The following is a 20924-nucleotide window of genomic DNA, read 5'->3' as shown; positions in this document are numbered from 1 at the left end:
TGGTTTATTGGAGATAAGAGTCTCACAAAGTTCCCTGCATAGGCTGGCTTTGAACCACGATTCTCAGATCTTAGCCTCCTGAGTAGCTAAGATTATAGACTGTGAGCCACCGTTGCCCAACAGCTAACAGATTCTTATCTCCAACTAACCAATAAAAGGCTGGAGGTGTGGCTCAAATGCTAGAGTGTTAGTGTTCGCCTTGAGCACAAAAATTCAAGGACAGGGGCTGGGAAGGTGGCTCAGTGGTAGAGCACTTGCCTTGCATGCTTGAGGCCCTGGGTTCAATTCCTCAGCACCACATAAGAAAAAAGCCAGAAGTGGCGCTGTGGCTCAAGTGGTAGAGTGCTAGCCTTGAGCCGAAGCCCATGACCAAAAACAAACAAAAAAAGAAAAACAAAAAACCTCCCCTGAGGGAGAGGCCTTCATCCATGTTGAACCTTTATGCAACAAACTCCTACTTAAGGCTTTCATGCCGGTGCCTTGCTTCTGAGTTTCCATGTACAAGGCTAATGGCTCTCCCATTTTGAGCCACAACTCCACTTCCAGTTTCCTGGTGATTCACTGGAGATAAGAGTTTCATAGACTTTCCTCCCCAGCCTGGCTTTGAACCGTGATCCTCAGATCTCAGCCTCTTGAGTAGCTAGGATTGCAAGTGCGAACCACCAGCATCAGGCTCTGACTTTTTTTGTGTGTGTACCTATCCTGGGCTTGAACTCAAGACCTGGCACTGTCTCTGAGCTTTGATAGTCAAGGTTGGTGCTCTACTACTCGAACCTCAGTTCCACTTTTGGCTTTTTTAGTGCTTCATTGGAGATAAGCATCTCACTTTTTTTTTCTTTTTTTTTTTGGTCATGAGGCCTGAACTCTGGGCCTGGGCACTGTCCCTGAGCTCTTCAGCTCAAGCCTAGCACTCTACTACTTGAGCCACAGTGGCCACTTCCGGCTTTTTCTGCATATGTCATACTAAGGAATTGAACCCAGAGCTTCATGCATACAAGGCAAACACTCTACCACTGAGCCACCTTCCCAGCCCTCACAGATATTAACTTGGTGAGCCTGGGACTGCTATCCTCAGATCTCCGAGTAGCCAGGATTATAGGCATGAATCACAGTGCCAGCCTGAAATTCTAAACCATGTGCTTGTTTTTGAACAATCTAACTCAAGCCTGCTATTTCCCTTAACTTCGTTGCTGTTGTTTTCCCTCCTTCCTTTCTTCATACACACTGGTAACACCTCTGAACCTGTCTGGGAGGGTGTGTGTGTGTGTGCATGTGCGTGTGTGCGCACACGCACTGTTACTGGAGCTTAGATGCTTGTTCCTTAGCTTTTTCACTCAAGGATGAGCACTGTATTACTTGAGTCACAGCTCCACTTGTTTCCTTCTTTCCTTCCCTTCCATTCGCTCCTTCCCTCCCTTCCACTTTCCCTCCATCCCTCCTTTCCTTCCTTGTGGTTAATTGCTGATAAGAGTTTTATGGATTTCCCTGCCTGGGCTGGCTTAGAATCGCAATCCTCAGATGTCAGCCACTTAAGTAGCTAAGATGACAGGCGTGAGCCACTAGTGCTCCTGTTGGATTTGACCCATGGCTATCCTAGGGAAATACCTTGAAATCTCCACCTCCGCACCCTCAAAGTCTTGGGTATGATGGCTCTACAACAGGTCCCCTGCATGGTTGCAGCCACACACCCTGCCCAGGCCTTGCTGTCCACCCCACCCTGAACAGTTGAACAGAGCCTTCCAGGATCTTCCACAGTTGGGGTTCAACTGCATTGCCACACGGCCACACTGCACTCTTAGCTTTCCCTCTGGTCCGCACTTGACCTCTCAGGGCCTGCCATCCACCTGCAAAGAAGTCGAGGATTGAAGAAGGAATTCAGTATTATGTGGAAGGCTTGCCTGCATTCGACATCCCAGGAGACCCACGCCACGGGCAAAGGCAGGCGGGTATGTATGGCTGCAACCTCTCTGTTCCCTTTCAAGGTCCAGGTTCACGATCTGGAGATTCAAGGTGGGGGAACTGTGTAGCTTGCCAGGCCACGCAGAGATTTCGGGTTAAAAGTACTTTTCCGAGTTCACCTTCGCATCCCCAAAGTAAGGAACAGTTGGAATATATGGAAAGCAAAAGCAAAACGCAACGAGAAAGCTTGACGCTCAAGCCTAGGCACCGCTGGGATTCGAACCCAGGATCTCCTGTTTACTAGACAGGCGCTTTAACCAACTAAGCCACGGCGCCGCCCGCGTAAGTACCGCGAGAAACGATTCCCCATCTCTAGTTACCTCACGAATCGCACGCATGCGCACAGCTAGTCTGCCGCCTGTGACAGGCGCATGCGTGGGGGGGGGGGGGTCGTCTTTGACTCTTGAACACGCCAAGGGTGGGAGGAAACCCCAAACGCCGGAAGTTCTGTCGTGACGTCATGGTCCCGCGACAGCCTCCCGCGCACTGTCTCGTCGCGCCAGCATCTCTCAGGAGTCGTCTGAGCCGGGTGTGGACGTTTGTGTGTTGGTGCTGGGAGGTGAGATGAGGTGGGGGGGATTCCCCCCACCCGTCTTGGAAACACCCCGCTTCCCCCCAGCGCGGCTAGCCTTCAGGGGCGTCCTGCTCGCTCTCCGCAGGCCCTCGGCGGGATTTGGCGAACGACGGCGCAGCCCTGGGGAGCTCCAACTTCCATTCGGCCTCGACTCCTCGCGGCGAGTTTGCGTGTGTGTGTGTGTGGGGGGGTGCTGATGGGCCCCCAGCAACTACGGATTTCATGGGCCCAGGCTGCTGGCTTCGGGTAGCAGCACAGGACCAGCTTCCCTTCCTGCTTCCCACAGGGCCCCCTAACATCCGCACCCCGGCACCTACCCACTTCATCCCAATGCTGAGACCTCCGCAGGAATGTAAGGTCGATGCAAAACAAAGATGCATGGGAAGGGCGCCCCACTAGTATTTGTAGCTGCTCAGCCAGGGGGACAGAGGCTGTCATGTACAGTCTGTCCATTTTCTTTTTCTGTGTGTGTGTGTGTGTGTGTGTGTGTGTGTGTGTGTGTGTGTGTGTGTGTGTGTGTGTGTGTGTGTGTGTGTGTGTGTGTGTGTGTGTGTGTGTGTGTGTGTGTGTGTGTGTGTGTGTGTTGGTCCTGGGACTTGAACTCCGGCCCAAGCGCTGTCCTCTTTCGCTCAAGGCTAGGGCTCTACCACTTTGAACCCGTAGCTCCACTTCCGGTTTTCTGGCGGTTCACTGGAGATAAAAGGCTCACGGACTTTCCTGCCCGGGCTGGCTTTGAACCACGATCCTCAGATCTCAGCCTCCTGTGTAGCTAGGATGATCAGCTTGAGCCACTCATTCCTGGTGCCGTCCTTCTAGAGACGGGAAAGAGCACGGGGAAATGGCGCCTGGGAAATAGCGGCCAAAAATTCACAGAGACAAATATAGCATGAGTAGTTTGATTAAAAGCATGAAGAGAAAGAGGGAGTTAGGTTGATAGGGATACGTTGTCAACTTGGGAAATTGCACAATGAAACACACACACCCCCATACTGTATAACTAAGCAAATAAAAATACCACATAAGCACGTTTTTGCTTTAAGCTTTATACTTCAATCATAAACTGCAACGTTTTAGTAAAAGTAAAAAGAAAAGATCGCTCTCTCCCTTTGACCCTGTCTCCTTGCCCAAATATTTAATGTGCTCCAGAATCACAACAAATATATATACATACACATGTATGAATTGGCTTATATCAGATATATAAGGGAGCACAGATATACTTTTCCCTCCATAGAAAAAATCAAACTATTCATTTGTGGAGGTTTTCTTCCAAAAGTAAGTAATGAAGTTAATTTGGAAATACTACTTAATTCTATAGAGTTAATTTTATTTGTGGGTAGTACATACTGTGGTTGTAGTTGACTTTCTTCCATGAATGAGCAAGGCATAAATTTTACTTTGAAAATTGAATTGTGTAGCGTGTTTCCCATGGCTCACACCTGCAATCCTAGCTACTTCAGGAGGCTGAGAAGTGAGGATGAGGTTTACATCCAGCCCAAATAGGAAAACGTGAGAGATTTATCTTCAATAAACCAGCAAAAAGCTAGAAGTACAGCTGTAGCTCAAACTGTAGAGCTCTAGCCTTGAGCAGAAAACCTAAGGGATAGAGCACCATCCCTGAGTTCAAGCCCCAATATTGGTAAGGAAAACTGAGTAAGCCAACTTGAATGTTAGCTATCAACCATCTTTATTCCCACTGGGGGGATGGATCTGAGCATGGCACCTATCCAAATAATGAGCCCCCAGGTCATGGTGATTATTGGTACATGGCCAGTCTATTAGCAGACAACGGATACTTTACAAATAACTTTGAATCAAGTTTTAAAATGAATCGAAGGAGACAGGCACTGTGGCTCCTGCATCCAAGCTACTCAAGAGACTTAAGATCTGAGGATCCCAGTTCAAAGCCAGCCCAGGCAAGAAAGCCTGTGAGATACTTATCTCCAGTCAACCAGCAAAAAGCCACAAGTGGAGTTGTGGCTCAAGTGGTATCCCACTGACCTAGAGCAAAAAAGCTTATGAGGGCTGGGAATGTGGCTCAGAGGTAAAGTGCTTGCTTTAGCATGCATGAAACCCTAGGTTCCATTCTTCATTACTACATACACAGAAAAGCCAGAAGTGGCACTGTGGCTCACGTGGTAGAGTGCTAGCCTTGAGCAAAAAAAAAAAAAAAAGCTCAGGGACAGAGTCCAGGCCCTGAGTTCAAGCCCCAACACTAGCACTAAAATAAAAAAAAGCTATTTCAACGATTGACATGTAAGTTTGTTTACAGAGAAATCTATGTTTATTTCCATTTGAAAATTAAAGTAATTGACCTCAGCCAGGGGTGCTGTGGGCTGGTACAGCGCCACATGCCTGGAGAGCCCTCCAGGCGAACCCCAGAAGGCTTCCTGCAGCAGGACCCCTCCACCTGCACAACAAGTGGCCCATGCTCCAGTCACTCAGGACCCAGTGGCCATCAGTCGGCCTGGCAGTTATCTTGTGGTGAAAAAGAAACCTGGGCTTGGTCATCTTCTTCTTCCTCCTTCCGGCAGAACATACACTTGGTGAAAATCTCAGAGGGGCTGTCACTTTCACTGGAGAAAGGCTTGTCACATTGTTTGCACTGACATAAAAAAAATACATTTTTTGAAGTAGAGAACACATGCTGGTCAGGCAGGGGATTAGAATTCTCCCCTCTCCCACCTCTAATTACTTTTGACGTAAGCCCCCAGGGTGCACACAGTGGGTCCCCAAACAAAAACAACCCTGGTTTTCCCTCCCTCATCCCTGCCAAAGCAGGAATGCAGCCTGAGGATCCGAGGACCATGGTGGTAGCAAGCAGGGCCTGCTATGGCTCCCTTGACCAGAGCTGCCTGCCTCAGACCTGGGCTCTTCCATACACACACACACATACACACATACCTGGGCTCTTCCACACACACACACACATACACACACTCCACCTCAGACACCCACAGGCTGTTCCTGCTGCTGGGAAATCCCTTCCCTAAATATCTTTCTGTCTCACCCCATTCCTTATGTCTTCCAGTCTGTACATGTTTCCTCAATGAGGAGATATTTCCTAGACATCCTTTCAAATAGCTGGGGTGTGGCTCAGTGGCAGAGTCAGTGTCCAGCATGGATCCTTGGGTTCCTTTCCAACCACTAAGATAGATGATTGATAGATAGATAGATAGATAGGACCTTGGCCCTCTTGCTTTTCCTTTCTTGCACTTTTATTTTTTTGTCAGTTGTGAGGCTTGAACTCAGGGCCTAGACACTGTCCCTGAGCCTCTTTGTGCTCAAGGCTAGGGCTCTACCACTTGAGCCACAACACCACTTCTGGTTTTTGAGTGGTTTAATTGGAAATAAGAGTCTCACAAGGACTTTTCTGTCCAGGCTGCTTCGAACTGCAATCCTCAGATCTCAGCCTCCTGAGTAGCTAGGATTTACAGTCATAAACCACCAGCGCCCTGCGCCTTTGGATGGTCCTAGGGCCTGAACTTGGCCTGGGTACTGTTCCTGAACTTCTTTTTGCTCAAGGTGAGCACTCTACCACTTAAGCCACAGCATCACTTCTGACTTTTTTTTTTTTTTTGAGTAATTTATTGGAGATAAGAGTCTCAGGGAGTTTCCTGCCTAGGCTAGAATCACAGGTGTGAGCCACCAGTGCCCAGCTTTTCCTTAGCTTTTTTCCTCAAGGCTAACACTCTTAACATTTGAGCCACAGCTCCTCTTCTGGTGTTTTGCTGATCAATTGGAGATGAGTCTCATGGACTTTCCTGCCCAGATTGGCTTTGAACCTTGATCCTCAGGTCTCAGCTTCCTAAGTAATTAGAATTACAGGCATGAGCCACCGATACCTGGCCATCTTATGTCACCTTTATCCACAGCAGTGGTCTCCATGGGACTTCCTACACTCCCTTAGAATTGAAGCATCCATAGGATATGGTTATATTCTCAGTGATCAAAAAAGGTTTAGTCCCGTGAGTAGCTTAGAGAGGGTGACTGAAAACCTGCTCAGGCCTTCATTTTACCCAATACCAACCTGTTTCATCTTCAAGCCCATAGCTTTTTTGGAGTTTATCACCATAGGAATTTCATCAATATCTTCAATATTCCACAGTCTCATGGTCCTATCCTAAGACAAGGTCAGTGGTAAGGCCATGCTCCCAGTGAGGCTGTTGTACAGCTGTACATGGTGAAACATTCATGAGTAAAAGAAGCACATTGTTAAACCACAAAAAGACATGGACAAGCTGGGTGCCAGTGGCTCACAATTATAATCCTAGCTGTTCAGGAGGCTGAGACCTGGAGGATCATGGTTTGAGGCCAGCTCAGGCAGAAGAAGCTGATTTTTAAAAAAATCTCAAGTGAACCAGCAAAATTGCCTGACTGGAGGCACAACTCAGGTGGTAGAGCATCAGCCAGGAACAAGCATGGGAAGATAAAGCCTGAGTTCAAGTCCAAGTATGGACATAGGAACAGAAAAATTGGGAACATTGGGCTGGGAAGGTGGCTCAGTGGTAGAGTGTTTGCCTTGCATGCATGAGGCCCTGGGTTCGATTCCTCAGCACCACATAAGCAAAAAGAAAAAAGCCAGATGTGATGCTGTGGCCCAAGTGGTAGAGCGCTAGCCTTGAGCTGAAGAGCTGAGGGACAGCGCCCAGGCCCAGAGTTCAGGCCCCACAACCGGACCCCTCCCCCCCCCAAAGAAAGAAAAATTGGGAGCATGGTATTAGATGCTTGTAATCCCAGCTACTTAGGAGGCAGAGGCCAGGGAAAAAACAAGACCCTCTCAGGAAGATAAGTAAGCAAAAAGGATTGAGGGTGTAGCCCAAGTGGGTCTCCTTTCTCTCTACATGAGTAGCCCTTATAGTTCCCCAATTGTGTATAACAGCCAGACCCTGGGCCATTCTCCAGGTGGGTGGGTCACAGAAACCAGCTGGCCATCTTGGTCTCTGCACCTCCCATCTGAGCTGATGCTCATTCTCCGAAGCCCCTTGTTGGCCTCACTCCCCGACAAAGCTCAGTCTTCAGTGACACTCAGTCTTCAGTAACACAATTGTGGAAATAGGTGCTTCACACACAAGGGCTTACCTTCGTTGTCTTCCCCCTAGCTCCCAGGGGTACACATGAACTAAGCCCTCCTCGGAAGGTTTTGAGTTTTTGTTGTTTGTGTCAGTGCTGGGACTTGAACTCAGGGCCTGAGCACTTTCCCTTAGTTTTTTCACCCAAGGCTAGCACTCTGTCAACTTGAGTCACAATGCTCTACTTGTGGCTTTTTGGTGGTTAACTGCAGATAGGAATCCCACTGATTTTCCTGCCCTGGGCTGGCTTCCAACTGCAATCCTCAGATCTCAGCCTCCTGGGAAGCTAGGATGACCAGTGTGAGCCACCAAGTGCCTGTCTCCATCCTGCCACAGTCTCCAGAGTACTGGGATTACAGGCACCTGGTCTGCCAGGAGTTTTACACTTGGGAATAAACTTTAGCCGTTGTCAGTTCTGATCAGTGTGCCAAATGTTAGAAGTCACTTGGGGCTTGGCAGCTTTGTACCTTTGAAGCTGACAGGATCCATTTGTTGCTACTACTAACTGAAACATCCATCACCCAATCAGTATGACCCTGAAAAGATAAAAATAGAAATTTAACAAGGACCTAGGGGGAAAAAAAAATGCCTTCATGAAAACAGGATAACAAGCCAGGCGCAGTGGCTCACGCCTGTAATCCTAGCTACTCAGAAGGCTGAGATCTAAGGATCACCATTCAAAGCCAGGGCAGGAAAGTCCAGGAGACTTATCTCCAATAAAACCACTCAGAAAACCAGAAGTGGTACTGTGACTCAAGTGGTAGAGCGCTAGCCTTGAGCTGAAGGACAGGTCCCAGGCCCAGACTTCAAGCCCCACAACCGACAACAAACAAACAAACTCAGATGCTGAATTACAGTGGCCTTTGTACCTTCAGGGACAGCTTCCGGTAGCCTTCTCCCACATCCCAGATAGCCACGGTGTTGTCCAGCCCTCCAGAAATGAGATAAGAGTCTGCAATATAGAGTTTCAGATGAAGTTCGCCTCTGTGCTATGGGTGTGTGTGTGTGTGTGTGTGTGTGTGTGTGTGTGCACAGATCTGGGGCTTGAACTCATTCATGGCCTGAGCAGCACTGTCTGAGCTTTTTCACTCAAGGCTAACACTCTACCCCTTGAGTCACAGCTCTGTTTCTGACTTTTTTTTGTTGTTATTAGTTCATTGGAGATAAGAGTCTCCCTGACTTTCCTGTCTGGGCTTACTTCAAATTACTATCCTCAGAGCTCAGCCTCCTGAGTAGCTGGCACAAGCATGAGCCACCAGTGACTGGCTTATCTGTGGAATTTTTGTGTCTCTACCACTGATCACTGGGACCCCCACCCCCTTCCCTAGGTGGCCCAGCGAGTCCCAGCAGTGACCAGCAAAGTTGTGATTTACAGTAGTTAACCTTCATGAAGTTACTGCACACGCCGAATTGGCAAATACTGATGGATTGCTGACTGGGTTAGATTCATGCAAACATACGCTCAAACAGATCCTCAGATCTCAGCCTCCTCAGTAGCTGGGATTACAAGCATGAGCTATCGGCACCCACCTTGGAATTTTCCATCACAGGAGTTAGTACATTTCTTTCATTACTTAACCCATATTAAACTGAGTTTGTGCCACTTGGAAACTTGTGTCTCAGGATGCCCCACTTGAGTTTTTGGTCCTCATGTGGTTAAAAAAAAATCCACTATCACTGTTGGAATCATGGGAAATCCCATGATTGATTTCTTTTTCTTCCTTTCTTCCTTTCTTCCTTTCTTCCTTCCCTCCCTCCCTCCTTCCTTCCTTCCTTCCCTCCCTTCCTTCCTTCCTTCCTTCCTTCCTTCCTTCCTTCCTTCCTTCCTTCCTTCCTTCCTTCCTTCCTCCTTTCTTTCTGTTTCTCTCTCTCCCTTTCTCTCTCTCTCTCATTCTTTCTTTTTTTGCCGGTCATAGGGCCTGAACTCTGGTCCTGGGCACTGTCCCTCAGCTCTTCAGCTCAAGGCTAGCGCTTGAGCTATCACTGTCCATTCTTAGCTTGGTGTCTGTGGCTCATGCCTGTAATTCCAGCTACTTAGGAGGCTAAGGTCTGAGGATCAAAATTCAAAACCAGCCTAGGCAGGAAAGTCTGTGAAACTCTTTTTCTCCAATGAACCACCAAAACAAAACCGGAAAGTGGAGCTGTGGCACAAGTGGTAGAGCACCGGCCTTGACCAGAAGAGCTAAAGGGCAGCACCCAGGCCCTGAGTTCAAGCCCTCGGACTAGCACAAAAACAACAACAACAACAAAATATCAAGATGTCTTCTAGGTATTAGCTACTCACTGTCTGTGGCAAAGTGACAGCAGCTCACGGAACCTTCGTGGCCCTGCATCAGAGTGACACAAGCTCCCCGGTTCCGGAAGTCCCCTGTGTGCACATTCCATATTTTTAAGCTTTTGTCCCAGGAAGTGGTACATAGGAAATGACCACTGAAGGTGAAGCAGCAGTTTGAGATGGCATTTAAGTGTGCCCTGAAACACAGACAGGGGGAGGGGTCCATGCCTCAGGGAGGACCAGATGTTGAGAGCGGGGTGTGGGGGAGGGGATGTCATTCCATCAATCAGTCCAGATGTGAATTGCTCATGTGCTAATGGGAATATTGTGTGTGTGTGTGTGTGTGTGTGTGTGTGTGCGCGCGCGCCAGTATTGGGACTTGAACTCAGGGCCTGGGCATTGTCCTTTAGCTTTTTTTAAAGTACAAGGCTGATGGTCTACTATTTGAACCAGATCCAATTAAACTGGTTAATTGGAGTCAAGAGTCATGGACTTTCCTTCAGATCTCAACCTCCTGAGTAGCTAGGACTTACAGGTGTGAACCACTTGTGCCTGGCTCCTTTCCTCCTCCTCCTCCTCCCCCCCCCCCCTTTCCATTATGTGGAGTTCATTTTGATAAATATTATTTTCTATGATCAGAGGCACATAGGCATTGCACCTTTGTGTTCCTCTCTTAAGAGTATCCTCCTTTGGTCTCACTGTGTGACTGCCTACAGTCCTGTATAATTTATCATGTCCCAGTGTATGTTAGATCTGGCTTCCACATATGAGAAAAAAAAAAACAAAACATGCACCATTTGTATCTCTGAGTTTGTCTTACCTCACTTAACATGATTTGCTCTAGGTCCATCCATTTCCCTGCAAGTGACTTAGCATGATTCTTTCTAATGGCTGTGTAAAATTCCATTGTGTACCACACTTTTTGGCTCCACTCAGCTATTGTAGAGTTTCTGAGCTGTTTCCATAGCTTGGCTATTGTGAGTAGTGCAGCAAGGAACATGGATGTCCAAGTTACAAGTGTCTACAGTATCCTGGTTTGTGATGTTCTGGGTAGATGCTCAGGAGTGGTATGGCTGGCTCTTTTTTTGTTTTGTTTTTTGTTTATGGTGGGTCGTGGGGCTTGAACTCTGGGCCTGCACAGTGTCCCTGAGCTCTTCAGCTCAAAGCGCTCTACCACTTGAGCCACAGCACCACTTCCAGTTTTCTGGTGGTTAATTGGAGATAAGAGTCTAATGGACTTTGCTGCTGGGGCTGGCTTTGAACCGAAATCCTCAGATCTCAGCCTCCTGAGTAGCTAGGATTACAGGTGTGAGCCTGGCTCTGGCTCTTCTTCTTTTAAAGGAAAAAAAAGTTTTAATGCTTTTTCTTTTAATTTTACTTATTTTTGTTTGCTTTTTTTAAAAAAAATTGTCATTATAAAGCCGACAGAGGGATTTTTATTCTTTTTTTTTTTTTTTAATGTGGTACCAAGGAATTGAACCCACGCCCTCAAGCATGCTAGGCAAGCACTACCACTAAGCCACCTTCCCAGCCCTCCTCCTTCTTACTTCTGGATGGTGAACAGTGTGGACTGAGTTGTGACATCCCAGATCTTGATACATCTGTCCAAGGAGACAGATGCTATCCTGCGGCTCTCGGGGTCAAAGCAGCATGCTGTGATGGACCTTCTGTGGTGACCTGCGATACGGGGCAGGAACAGCGTAGGCGGCAGTGCGCACGCAGACATTGTTTTGTTTGTTACAAACCCCAGACTGAAGGGAAAGGACTAGCCAAAGAGATTCAGCCGTAGTGCTAACTATGCCTTTCTCAAGTCAGGCTCGGCTTTCATCCTGTAGTTGTTTTTATTTTTATTTATTTGAGGTAATGCCTCTATGCCCAGGCTGGCCTAGACCTAGAACTCCTGTTAATACTGTCTTGAGTAGCTAGGAAAACAAGTAAGTGCCACCAAGCCCAGGTTTGCCTCTTCTGATGGCTTCTCAAGCCAAGCTGGCCTGAATTGCAGCCTCCGGAATGACTAGGACTATAAGCCTGAGCTACTATGCCCAGCTACAATGTAGTTCTTATCATGATGGTTTTAAAAGTTGACAAGGGGCCATCCGGGTGATAGATGGGGCAGAGCAAGGGACAGGTGCACACTCACGTTTCACATGAATCACGGTGGTGATGTCTTTCGCATCCATGATGCAGATCCCATTATCCAAATCTAGGGCTGAGACCACGTATTTACCATCAGGTGAAAACTTACAGGACAGGACAAAGGTGTCGTATCTGACCTTCCACTGAAACAGGAAGGTCCAGTGAGTTCTCCTGGGATAAGCTCTCCACCCCATTAGAACTTACTGTTTTTTCATTCATGTGCTTGCCTCCGTGATGAACTTCGAATGAGATCAAAGGATCTCTCTTCCTGCCCAGGAATGGGTCTGGACTGAGATCCTATTTTTTTTAACCCTTCAATAGCTGGAATAACAGGAGTGCTCACAGTGGCTATTGGTTGAGATGGGATCTTCCAAACTTTTTTTTTTTTTTTTTTTGGCCACGCTGGCCTTGAACTGTGATCCTCCTGATCTCAGCCTCTCAAGTTTGATTAACTTCATTTAAATTTAAAAAAGGACAGAGGAACAGGAACAGAAAGAGTGCTGGAGAATAGGCAATAAGTTCATGGTAATGAACAATTTATTCCTGTGCAAGTACATGATTTTTTTTGTGTGTGAGGGTACTAGAACTCAGAACTAGGTGTTGTCCCTTAGCTTTTTCATTCAAGAATGGTTTTCTACTACTTGAGCCACAACTCTACTTGTGGCTTTTTTGGTGGTTAATTATAGATATGAGTCTCACAGGTTTTCTTGCCTGGGCTGGCTCCAAACTGTGATCCTCAGATTTCAGCCTCCTACGTAGATAGGATAAGAGGCATGGCCCACCGGTGCCCAGTATGACTCATTTCTAATGCTTACAAAATGTCAGGAAGGACAATCTGGGACTAGGTTAATAAAAAGAAATGACAGAAACTGGGTGGCGGGTGCTGATGACTCACACCTGTCTTCCTAGCCACTCAGGTGACTGAGATCTGAGGATCAAGGTTCAAAGCCAGCACAGGCAGGAAGGACCATGGGAATTCTGTCCAATGAACCAGTTAAGAAGCCAGAGTGGAGGTGTGACTCAAGTCATAGAATACCAGCCTTGAGAGAAAAGCTAAGGGACAGTGAGCAGGCCCTGAGTTTAAGCCCCAATACTGGTGCAGGCACGCGCGCGCGCGCACACACACACACACACACACACACACACACACACACACACACACACACACACACACACACACACACACACACACACACACACACACACACACACACACAGGAACAAATTAGGAAAGGCTCAGAACACTTTTTGTCCCGTTGTCTCAGCCCTATTTTCTGACTAATCTAATCCAAAAGACTCAAAGGAGAGCCTGGAATGTAAGTCCACCCACACCCTCAGCTTCTTCCTGTGGATCCAAACTTTTTATCTTTCTAGCAGCATCTTCAACCAGCAGCTTCTTCCCCAGCGGAGGGCAGAAGGGGCCCGTTTTTTGCAGGTATGGCCACTGGAGGGCGCCATCACACCCCTGTCTGAATGGCTGAGAAAACTGGAAGACCCAGGGCTTTCATAATGTTCCCTAATGCTAGGTGCAGCCCGAAGCTACACAGTCAGAATCCCTCGCTGCCGCCACAACCAGGCTGGGGCCAGCCATACCTACCAGCAGTTTGCCAGTTTCAGTGTCCCAAACCCTTACTGATTTGTCATAGGATGAGGCGACAACCCTGGAAATCAAATAATAAATACAGGGTCTTAAGCAACGATGGGACTTAAGGCTTCTTTCTCTTTCTTTCTTTCTTTCTGCTTTCTTTTCTTTCTCTCTCTCTTTTCTTCCTGCCCCCCCCTCCCTTTCTTTTCTTTTTTCTTGCCAGTCCTGGGGCTTGAACTCAGGGCCTGAGCACCATCCCCGATCTTCTTTTTGCTCAAGGCTAGCACTCTACCACTTGAGCCACAGCTCCACTTCCAGCTTTTTCTGTGTATGTGGTACTGAGGAATCGACCCAGGACTTTGTTCATGCTAGATAAGCACTCTACCACTAAGCTACACTCCCAGTCCTTTGAGTTTCTTTTTTTTTTGGGGGGGGGGGGGTCCGGTCGTGGGGCCTGAACTCTGGGCCTGGGCGCTGTCCCTCAGCTCTTCAGCTCAAGGCTAGTACTTGAGCCACAGTGCCACTTCCGGCTTTTTCTTTTTTGCTTATGTGGTGCTGAGGAATTGAACCCAGGGCCTCATGCATGCAAGGCAAGCGCTCTACCACTGAGCCACCTTCCCAGCCCCTTTGGGTTTCTTTTTATCTTCCCTTTTTCCTCCTTTTTTCAGTACTAGAGTTTGAACTTGGGGTCTTGTATTTGCTTGGCTTGCTTGACTGGCACCCTTAAGCAACATCTCTCTCCCCCTCTGGCCCCCTGCCAGATTTTTGCTGGTTATTTACTTGGCCAGTCGTGGGACTTGAACTCAGGCCTGGGCACTGTCCCTGAGCTCCTTTTGCTCAAGGCTAGCACTCTACCTCTTGAGCCACAGCACCACTTCTGGCTTTTTCTGTGTGATACTACTGAGGAATTGAACCCAGGGCTTCATGCATACTAGGCAAGCATTCTACCACTAAGCTACATTCCCAACCCTATTTATTTATTCTTTGTGCTGGTACTGGTGCTTGAACTCAGGGCCTGGAAAAGGTCCCTCAGCTTTTATCCACGCAAGGCTGGAGCCACAGCTCCACTTTCCAGTTTTGGTGGTTAATGGGAGATAAGAATCACATTTCCTGCTTGGGCTGACTTTGAACCACAACCCTCAGATCCCAGCCTCCTGAGTAGTGAGGATCACAGGCGTAAGCTGCAAGTATTGGGTTTTACTGTCCTCTTTGACAGCAATCTCTGTAAATCATTAGGGTTGTTCAGTCTCCTCCCTGTCTGGTTCACATCTGACTTCTTACAGGAAAATGTTTTCATAGACAGCTCATTCTATTCGGAAATGGTTTTCTGTGCAGTTAGTGAAAGATAAACAACTGTACTGGTGTGATTTGGATATGAAGTGTTCCCCAAAGAGGATCACATGTTGAGGTCTTGGCCTCTGGTTTAATAGGCTTCTTGAGATATGATTGGACCAGAGAACTCTATCATTATCAATGGTTTTAACCCAATGATAGACACATAATTTTTTTTTTTTTTTGACGGTTGTGGGGCTTGAACTCGGCCTGGGCACTGTCCCTCAGCTCTTCAGCTCAAGGTGAGTACTCTACCACCAGAGCCACAGCGCTGCTTCTGGTTTTCTGGTGGTTTATTGGAGATAAGAGATCTCATGGACTTTTTCTGCCCAGGCTGGCTTTGAACTACCATCCTCAAATCTCAGGCTCCTGAGTAGCTAGGATTACAGGCGTGAGCCACTGATGCCCGGCTTGGACACATAATTTTTGGGTGTGCTAGTATTGGAACTTGAACTCAAGTCCTTATGTTCTTACTTAGCTTTTTCATCCAAGGTGGGTACTCTACCATTTGAGCCACCCCTCCATTTCTGGCTTTTTGGTGGTTAATAGGAAATTAAGAGTCTCACGGATATTACTGCCCCAATCCTCAGATCTCAGCCTCCTAAGTAGCTAGGATTACTGGTATGAGCCACTGGTACCCAGCTTATATTTGCTTTTGTTTTGTGCCAGTCTTGGGGTTGAACTCAGAGCCTGGGGTGACACTGTTCCTGACATTTTTGTCCAAGGCCAGCACTCTACCACTTGGGCCACAGCTCTACTTTTGGCTTGTTTTGAGTAGTTTATTGGAGATGAAAGACTCATGGACTTTATTGTCAGGCTGGCTTCAAACCATGATCCTCAGATCTCAGCCTCCTGAATAACTAGGATTACAGGCGTGAGCCACCAGTGCCCAGCTCATATTTGCTTTAAACAAATATCTGTCACTGACACCTGAACTGCCCTCCTGCTGACTCACCCTTTCCTGGCCAAAGTAAAACGGAGGAAATGTTACCTTTTGCTGTCAGCTGTGACGCTGCACTCTATGACAGGAGCTTTGGGGCTTTGTTCAAAATTTCGAATCACAATTCCATCAAAAGCATCCTTAAGTGAATGGGGGAGAGAGGAGAGAGAGAGGGCAGTCAGGGCTATGCCCTTTCCCTTCATCCTTCCCCACCAGCCTTTCCTTCCCTTCCCGTGCCTTCAGAGCCAAGTTCATGAATCCCATGTCCTATGGCTCTCACTCAGCTCCAGAGAATGGATGGGCTTTCCGACACCCATCACCCCTCCCCACACCAAAGCTGGAAAGGCACCTCCAACACCCACGGTAACTGTGGCAAACTTTATGTACAGATCCATAGGAACGAGAGCAGAATAGCAATTCCCATTTTCCACTAGGCAAATAGTCTTTGGAGACTTGAGCAACATCTCTCAAGAACTCTGTGTGTGTGTGTGTGTGTGTGTGTGTGTGTGTGTGTGTGTTTGTGTGTGTGTGTGTGTGTGTGTGTATGCTGGTATTGGGGCTTGTGTGTGTGTGTGTGTGTGTGTGTGTGTGTATGCTGGTATTGGGGCGTGTGTGTGTGTGTGTGTGTGTGTGTGTGTGTGTGTGTGTGTGTGTGTGTGTATGCTGGTATTGGGGCTTGAACTCAGGGCCCCGTGTTCTCACTTGGCTTTTTCATTCAAGGCTGGTACTCTACTAGAGCCACACTTCCACTTCCAGTCCCAGCTTTTTGCTAGTTTTTGGAAATAGTATCACAGTTACAAAAAAAGAAATGTACTTTTTTTTTTTTGCCAGTCCTGGGGCTTGAACTCAGAGCCTGGGCACTGTCCCTGAGCTTCTTTTGCTCAAGGATAGCACTCTATCACTTGAGCCACAGCACCACTTCTGTTATTTTTTTTTTTTTCTTGTGAGTGTGGTACTGAGGAATTGAACCTAGGGCTTACTTGCATACTAGGCAAGCATTCCTACCACTAAGCCACATTCCCAGCCCAAAAATGTACTCTTTACCTGACTTATGTAACTGTAACCCCTGTATACATCACCTCTACAATAACTATATATATATATATATATATATATGTGTGTATATATATATATATATATTTATTTAAATCTCATGAAGTTTTCTATGAAGGCTAGCTTTGAATTGTGATCCTCAGATCTCAGCCTCCTTAAATAGCTAGAATTACAGGAGTGTTATTACAGTGGAGGACCATCCATTTATAAAGCCAAATTAGCCAAGGGAAAAGTGCTGGGGGCAACATCCCAAAGAGGGCAGGTATGGTGTTCAAGAACCGTCCTCTTAGCCAGGCACTGGTGGCTCACGCCTGTAATCCTAGCTACTCAGGAGGCTGAGATCTGAGGATCACAGTTCAAAACCAGCCTGGGCAGAAAAGTCTGTGAGACTCTTATCTCCAATGAACCACTCAAAAATGGGAAGTGGTGCTGTGACTCAAAGTAGTAGAGTGCTAGCCTTGAATTACTAGGCACAGTTCCTAGGATCTGAGTTCAAGTCTCATGACCAACAACAAAAAAGTCTTCCTCTTCATTGGGTACTGGAAAGACAGACTGGAATCCAGCCACCCCAGTTAGTAATGTTGCTCTATAGATAAAAAATGTAACTGTAAACTAAGATGTATTACCTGGAGGCCTGCGGCATATGCCTTGGGGCCAGCTAATGGAATTGACCAGCATCCATAGTGTTGGGTCTGGTTCAGTATACAACAGTGTCCTCATGTGGCCAAGAGAAGGAACAGCATCCATAGACAATTTCAGCCAGCACCTATGGACTCAATTTTAAGTAAGGATACTGGCCAGGCTCTGAATGAATGAGGACAGGGTTCCAATAAATAGTTAGAAAAATCTAGATGTAACCATATATAGTTCTGGGTTACAAATGCAGTATTTCTGCATGGTCCCTGATTCTGTAAATGAGTCACTATGTGGAAAAAAAAGATGCGACCCCCCTCAACATTTTTCACAGTCATTTACTCTGTGGTGGTAAAGGGACAATGAATTTTTCTTTGTTTGTCTGTTTGGCAGTACTGGGATCTGACCCAAAGAGACAGAAAACACATGAGTCCTATTGTTCAATCAAAAAGTTGAAAAGTAAAACTACTCAGGAGGCTCAGATCTGGGTATCATGGTTTGAAGCCAATCTGGGCTGGAAGTACATGAGATCTTTATCTCCAATGAACTACCAAAGAGCTGGAAGTGGAGGTGTTGCTCAAGTGGTAACATGCTAGCCTTGAGTGGAAAAGGCTAAGGGACAGCACCCAGGTCCTGAGTTTAAGCCTCAGTACTCAGTACTGTCACCAATACAAACAAGCAAACAAAAAAACACAAAAGACAAGCAAAACAAAAACCAAAGAAGTGTCTATAAGATGTCTATAAGACATTTTAACCCCAGAAACTAACCTACCCACAATTTAACAGTGCGGTCAAAGGAGGCACTAACGATCTTTGTGTCATCCATACAGAAGTGACAGGAACTCACAGCATGCTCATGCCCAGCCAGGATTTTATATGGGACCTGTAAACAAACCAACAAAACCAGTTCAAAACTAGGATACAAGGCTGTTACACAAAAGGCAATTCCTATTTCTTTTTGCAGAGCTGAGTATCAAACTCAGGGCTTTGAACTTGCTGGGCAAACACTCTTCCACTGAGCAAAATCCCCAACCCTAGCAATTGTGTAGGGAGAGGAAAAAAAAAAAAAAAAGCAGGTGTTGGTACCCATGCCTATAATCCTAGCTACTCAGGATGCTGAGATCTGAGGATCACAGTTGGCAGGAAAGTCTGTGAGACTCTCATCTCCAATTAACCACCAGAAAACCAGAAGTGGAGCTGTGGTTGGTGCTAGGCTTAAGCAAAAAGAATTCAGAGACAGTGCCAGGCCCCAAGTTCAAGCCCCACAACTGACAAAAGAGTGTGTGGGGGGATTAAAATATTCCATTTACAAAAGCATCCACAAGAACATGTAGGAATAAATCAAAGCAAGTGGAAAATTTGTACTTTGAATATTACAAAATACTGCTGAGAGAAAGACCACTGGGGTGGCTTATGTCAGTAATCCTCACTAATCAGGTAGCTGCTAACTGAGGATCTGGGTTGAACGCCAGCCAGGGAAGGCAAGTCTGTGGAACTCTTTATCTCCCACAAACCACCAATAAAGCTAGAACCATGGAGCTGTGATTCCAGTAGTAGAGTGCTAGCCTTGAGTGAAAAGTGAAGGGACAGCGGTCAGGCCCTGAGTTAAAACAAACACAAAAATAAAATGTAGCAGGGCACTGGTACCTCACACCTGAAATCCTAACTACTTAGGAGGCTGAGATCTTGAGGATCACTATTCAAAGCCATCGTGGGCAGAAAAGTATGTAAAAAGTATGTAAAACACACACACACACACACACACCAGCCGGGCCACAGCACTGTGGGCGTGGGGATGCAGTGCTGTCTGTCTGTCTGTCAGTCTGTCTGTGGGGGGTGCTGCGGGCTGGGGTAGGGGCACAGCATGGCCCCAGCATGCAGATAAAAGCCACATTGACACCCCTCCCCCCCTCCCCCCTCCCCCCGCCCCCGTCCCCGAATCCGATCAGTCACTCGTGGGCTCTGACCTTGGAGAGGGGCTGGTGGTCCCCCCAGTTTATCTCAGGCTCCTCCTCGTCCTGGTCCTCGGACAGCCGAGGGCACCTGTCCAGGGACACCGGGTCGTGGGTGTTCAGCATCCTCTCCCGATGGCGGATGTCCGGGAGGGACATCCTGAAGTGGCCCAAGGCCCTCACCAGGGGCCCCCAGGGCACCTTGTGGCCCCTGGGTGGCTCCTGGGTGGCGGCCTGGGTCCTCCAGCCCCAGGTTCGCTCAGGGAAGATTGGGATCTTCCTTCTGCGCGGGATGCGCTGGGGGCTTGGCGGTGGGCGAGCCATCTTGGACCCTGTCTGGCGATGCCTCTCTTCCCACACAGCTGGCAGGGGGAACGGTGGCCCCGCGCGCCCCACCTCGGCCTCCCTCCCTCCCCGCCCCCGCCCCCTCCCCAGCCCTTCAGGGCCACGAGCTACCCCGGGGACCTCCCCCCCTCCCCCCAGGGAAGATGATCTGAATCGCAGCCATCAGGCCACTTGAAGGAAAGTGGGTGTTTCCATAGCCTGGTGGGCTGTGCACCCCTGGAGGAGGATGAGCTTGAGGATTAGCAAGGATATGCAGCAAAACTGGGTGAAAATAAAAAAAGCCAGGCGCCAGAGGCTCACCCCTGTCATCCTAGCTACTCAGGAGGCTGAGATCTGAGGATCATGGTTCAAAGCCAACCCTGGCAGGAAAGTCTGTGAGACTCTTATCTCCAATAAACCAGTAGGAAACAAAGTGGTGTTGTGGCTCAAGCAGTAGAGTGCTTACCTTGAGCTGAAGAGCGCAGGATCAGCACCCAAGCCCAGAGTTCAAGCCCCACAACCGACAAAAATAAAATAAAAAATCAAGGTGCTGGGCTGGGAAGGTGGCTCAGTGGTAGAGTACTTGCCTTGCATGCATGAGGCCCTGGGTTCGATTCCTCAGCACCACATAAGCAAAAAGAAAAAAGCCGGAAGTGGCACTGTGGCTCAAGTGGTAGAGCGCTAGCCTTGAGCTGAAGAGCTGAGGGACAGTGCCCAGGCCCAGAGTTCAGGCCCCATGACCGGACCCCACCCCCCCCCCCAAAAAAAAAAAAATCAGGGTGCTTTGTGGCCTGTAGTTCTAGCTTCTCAGGCGGTTGAGATTTGAGGATTGAGGTTCAAAGCCAGGCAATACAGGGAAGTCAGACTTTTAACCAGCAAAAAGCTCTAATTAGAGCTGAGGCTCAAGAGGTAGAGTGCTAGCCTTGAGCACAAAAGTTCAGGGACAGGGGGGAGGGGGGGTTTGATTGGGTGGGGGGGGAGGGGGGAGGGTGGGAAGGGAGGTGAAGGGTAAACAAAGGAGGAGGCTGCAATGCTTGGTAAGAAATGTATGCATTATCCTGCCCATGTAATTGTAACCCCTCTGTACAG

General features: G+C 47.9%; 1 protein-coding gene and 1 non-coding gene across 2 annotated transcripts; both read right to left on the bottom strand.

The window, feature by feature from the left end:
* Window positions 1-2161: 2161 nt before the first annotated feature.
* Trnat-agu lies at window positions 2162-2235 on the bottom strand. Its single transcript has one exon. It is a non-coding gene; the product is annotated as a tRNA-Thr (tRNA).
* A 2738-nt stretch (window positions 2236-4973) lies between these two features.
* On the bottom strand, window positions 4974-19835 carry Wdr88 (WD repeat domain 88). The gene is made up of 11 exons (XM_042667760.1): window positions 19527-19835; window positions 18332-18442; window positions 15925-16013; window positions 13614-13677; window positions 12021-12159; window positions 11428-11557; window positions 9890-10077; window positions 8475-8557; window positions 8073-8141; window positions 6564-6656; window positions 4974-5138 (listed from the first exon to the last, which is right to left on the bottom strand). Exons 1-11 carry the CDS (start codon window positions 19833-19835, stop codon window positions 4992-4994), a joined length of 1422 nt encoding a protein of 473 aa, XP_042523694.1. The 3' UTR covers window positions 4974-4991.
* Window positions 19836-20924: the final 1089 nt, after the last annotated feature.

This window comes from Dipodomys spectabilis, unplaced genomic scaffold (assembly GCF_019054845.1).
Source record: "Dipodomys spectabilis isolate Male_0828 unplaced genomic scaffold, ASM1905484v1 ptg000422l, whole genome shotgun sequence".
In the NCBI taxonomy this organism is placed as follows: Eukaryota; Metazoa; Chordata; class Mammalia; order Rodentia; family Heteromyidae; genus Dipodomys; species Dipodomys spectabilis.
The sequence above is the reverse complement of the archived record's forward strand: the minus strand, read 5'-3'. Positions and strand labels throughout refer to the sequence as shown.

Excerpts from the sequence above, each read along its gene's own strand:
- Wdr88 (XM_042667760.1), bottom strand. The coding sequence starts at position 19,835 with ATGGCTCGCCCACCGCCAAGCCCCCAGCGCATCCCGCGCAGAAGGAAG. Across the intron at positions 13,678-15,924 it reads GTCACAGCTGACAGCAAAAG|GGTTGTCGCCTCATCCTATG; the intron begins GTAACATTTCCT and ends TTTGATTTCCAG. Across the intron at positions 11,558-12,020 it reads CACCGTGATTCATGTGAAAC|GTCACCACAGAAGGTCCATC; the intron begins GTGAGTGTGCAC and ends CCCGTATCGCAG.